General features: G+C 41.7%; 1 protein-coding gene across 1 annotated transcript; it reads left to right on the forward strand.

The window, feature by feature from the left end:
* Positions 1–396: 396 nt before the first annotated feature.
* Positions 397–2,641, forward strand: LOC149846938 (homeobox-leucine zipper protein HAT14-like). Its single transcript, XM_089998219.1, has 4 exons — positions 397–781; positions 861–1,171; positions 1,293–1,372; positions 2,129–2,641. Exons 1-4 carry the CDS (start codon positions 505–507, stop codon positions 2,421–2,423), a joined length of 963 nt encoding a protein of 320 aa, XP_089854345.1. The 5' UTR covers positions 397–504; the 3' UTR covers positions 2,424–2,641.
* Positions 2,642–3,306: the final 665 nt, after the last annotated feature.

Here is a 3,306-nt window from a genome sequence, read left to right on the forward strand (position 1 = left end):
GTGTATAGGGTAACTATAGAGTCTTCGGGTCAAATGCTTTTTTAGACTCAACTATCTCATTAGGGATGCAAATGGGCCCGATCTAAGATGGGGGTTTTGCAATTTTTGACTGTTTTGGATCCAAACCGTTTGCATCCCCATATCTAAAGTCTTTTATCCGAACAAAACTATCTCAAGTCGCCATCTCCATCTCTGGCCCAACCGAGAGAGCAGCCTTCCCGGCGCCAAATGAGGGTAGATGCATTTGTTGGGTAATTCTGTCAACTTTTACCACCACCTTTTGCTTCAGTTTGTCAACTTGTTATTGTCATTCAAACTCTCTTTCTCCACAGAGGGTAAAGGCGTAAAAACGCAAAATTCTTTTATAGATAATGATAGCGATAAATCCACGGTCTCTCTCGCTCTCGTTTTTTATTGAGAGTTCTGTACTATTCACGGGATTTTTGCTTTCTGTCTCTCATCTGGTTCGATTTCTTTACTGGGTAGTTGGTTTTGCGAGCGAGGATGGACTTGGCTCTAAGCTTGGGGGACCCTGCAAAAGCCTTGTCTTTCATGGCCAAGACCACCCACACAGGTTTAGGGTTTAATATAGGGCTGGCCATAGACCAACAAGAAGGCGATGAAAGGAAACAGGAGGCAGAAGAAGCAAGGGGAGATAGAGAGGAAGACGATGAAGAAAGGAGTTCGACGGACCCTCCCGTTCAGCTCGATCTCCTCCCCCTTCTCCCCATCGCTCGTCATCAACCTCACCATACTCGTTTTCCATGGACATCCGAGAACGGTAAGAAATATGAAATACTTTGCAAAAACATAAGTTTCCGTTTGATGGTGGTGAAAATCTTTTGTGGGTGTTGTTTTAGGGAGTTGTGAGGGAGAGGTAGCGTCGACCAGGGGGTTCGATGTGAACATGGTGCCTTGTGATGGAGATGTGGAGTTGGAGACCGCGGTTTCTTCGCCAAACAGCACGGTTTCCTCATTCAACATGGATTTTACCATTTATCCTGGAGGCAGAAGGGAGAGGGAGGCCGTCCATAACGAGGGTGAAGCAGAAAGAGCGTCCTCCAGAGCGAGTGACGAAGAGAACGGGTCAACCAGGAAGAAACTTCGGCTTTCCAAGGAACAATCCGCCTTTTTGGAAGAAAGCTTCAAAGAACACAATACCCTAAATCCGGTATGTCAAGGAAATATATTTCATTTGCTTCAATAAGAAAAAAAAAGCATCTCTTGGTCTATCTTGGTTTTGCCAAGAAAGTTCATGTTTTCGATTGATATTTTTGTTTAAATGATTTCAGAAGCAGAAACTTGCTTTGGCAAAGCAGTTGAATCTTAGGCCTCGTCAAGTTGAAGTCTGGTTTCAGAACCGAAGAGCAAGGTAAAAACCATCAGCAATGCAGAGAGAGAGAGAGATTCATTTGTTCCGTGGATTTTATTTGAACTAGAAAAAACTTCTCTTCCAATTTTATAGTTTTTGTCGTTTTTCTAATAATAGGAATTTACCAGAGAGAGAGAGAGAGAGAGATCCATTTCTTTCAATGGATTTTATCTGAACTTGAAAACATTTTCCTGCAATTCTACAGTTTGTATTTTAAAAATATATTTATCGTTATTTTTTTTTAGAATGAGAAAAACGTTTGATTACGCCAGACGAATTAAAGAAGAATTACAAAGCTGGAGCAATCGACAAAGAGTCGATCCTCCAGGAAGAAGTTGTGTATCAAAGTGATTTTTTTTCTCTCGTTCTAATAAGAGTAGGTTTTAGCAAAAGAAGATCAGCCATATCACCTTTTGTCACATTTATAGGTCTCCGTTTTGTGGTTCATTCGTTTCACATTGTACGGGTGGGAGTCTACCTAACTCCAGATTGCTTATCCGAAAAAAGAAAAAAGAAATCGCTATTTCATGAAAGTTTAAACATGTGGTTATGCCATCTATTGGTGTTTATGTATGGTATGGATGAGCAATTCTAAGCTTGTAACTATTGTCAAACAGTGCTTCTGTTCATACAAAATTCTGATATTAATTACCAAAAGAAAGATTCTGATAGTTGGTAATATCAGAAATTTATATGAAACTGTTTGTGATTGATGTGGATTTTTTATTGATGGTTCTGTTGTGGGAATGAATGAAGGACTAAGCTAAAGCAGACAGAGGTGGACTGCGAGTACTTGAAGAGGTGTTGCGATACATTAACAGAGGAGAACAGGAGGCTGCATAAGGAGCTACAGGAGTTGAGGGCGTTGAAGACGCCGCACCCATTTTACATGCAGCTGCCTGCGACCACCTTAACCATGTGCCCTTCTTGCGAGAGGATTGCATCCACTGCTGATAATAATAATAATACCACCACCAACAAGAGGACGGCACCATCTGCTTTCCCTCTCTCTAGCAATAAACCTCGGTCTTACTACGCCTCTCAACACTAGTCATAGTGTTAAGCAGTTGAAAATTTAGAGAGAGAGAGAGAGTATTGATTTTGATACGGTGAAACAGGGGATTGTTTTTTTGTTTGATGGTTGGGTTGGGATGTAAGGGGATTTGGGGGAGGGGATGTTGGGAGAATGAACCCTTTTGAGGTGACCAAGGAGGAATACTATCTAGGTTATCTTCCTCCATGTATTTTTGTCACATTTATTGAAGATAAACATTAGTGTAACTCTCTCTCTCTCTCTCTCTCTCTCTCTCTCCCATTCGGTGCAAATTAGGGGTGGGCATCGGGTTGGCCCGGGCAGTTTAGACCTCGGCCCACTGGGCTTTAAGTGTGGTCCGGCACAGAGATGAGTTTGAAGAACAATTCATGGCCCGGTCCATTGGCCCAACGAGCCAATGTGAAGCTGGCTGGGTTCGGCTCGACAAGTTCTCAAACTTTTCATTCACTCAATTAATTATTTCATAAAATTAACCCAACTGATTAGGTAAATAGTAATAGTTACTAAGTTACTATATAATAATTAAATTCTATAATTTTTATATTATTAAAAAAATTATAAATAACTCAAGCCCATCTATTGATCCGGTAGCCCGCAGAGCCGGTCACGTATATAACGAGCTGTGTTTTGGCTTGATTCCTTACACGTCTGAGCTTAAAACCTTAGTCCGAATCCAGCTCATGCCCGGCCGGGTTGGGTTGGCCCGTCGAGCTGCCAGGCTCACTCCCAGGTGCAATCACATTCTTAATGTGATGACTTGTGTGTTATGGGCTCATGATCACGTATCTATCTGTCAAGTTGCTATCATATTTAAATGGAATTGCACCGATATGTACGTGCGTGAATAGTAGTTGGCCCAATTTTTTATTCAAGGCCCACC

The sequence above is a fragment of the Nuphar pumila genome, chromosome 2 (genome assembly GCF_984573655.1).
Source record: "Nuphar pumila chromosome 2, dmNupPumi1.hap1.1, whole genome shotgun sequence".
In the NCBI taxonomy this organism is placed as follows: Eukaryota; Viridiplantae; Streptophyta; class Magnoliopsida; order Nymphaeales; family Nymphaeaceae; genus Nuphar; species Nuphar pumila.

Bases quoted from the DNA above. Each gene is read 5' to 3' on its own strand.
- LOC149846938 (XM_089998219.1), top strand. From the start codon at position 505: ATGGACTTGGCTCTAAGCTTGGGGGACCCTGCAAAAGCCTTGTCTTTC. The intron at 782-860 runs GTAAGAAATATG...GTGTTGTTTTAG, and splicing joins TCCATGGACATCCGAGAACG to GGAGTTGTGAGGGAGAGGTA. The intron at 1,373-2,128 runs GTAAAAACCATC...GAATGAATGAAG, and splicing joins TTTCAGAACCGAAGAGCAAG to GACTAAGCTAAAGCAGACAG.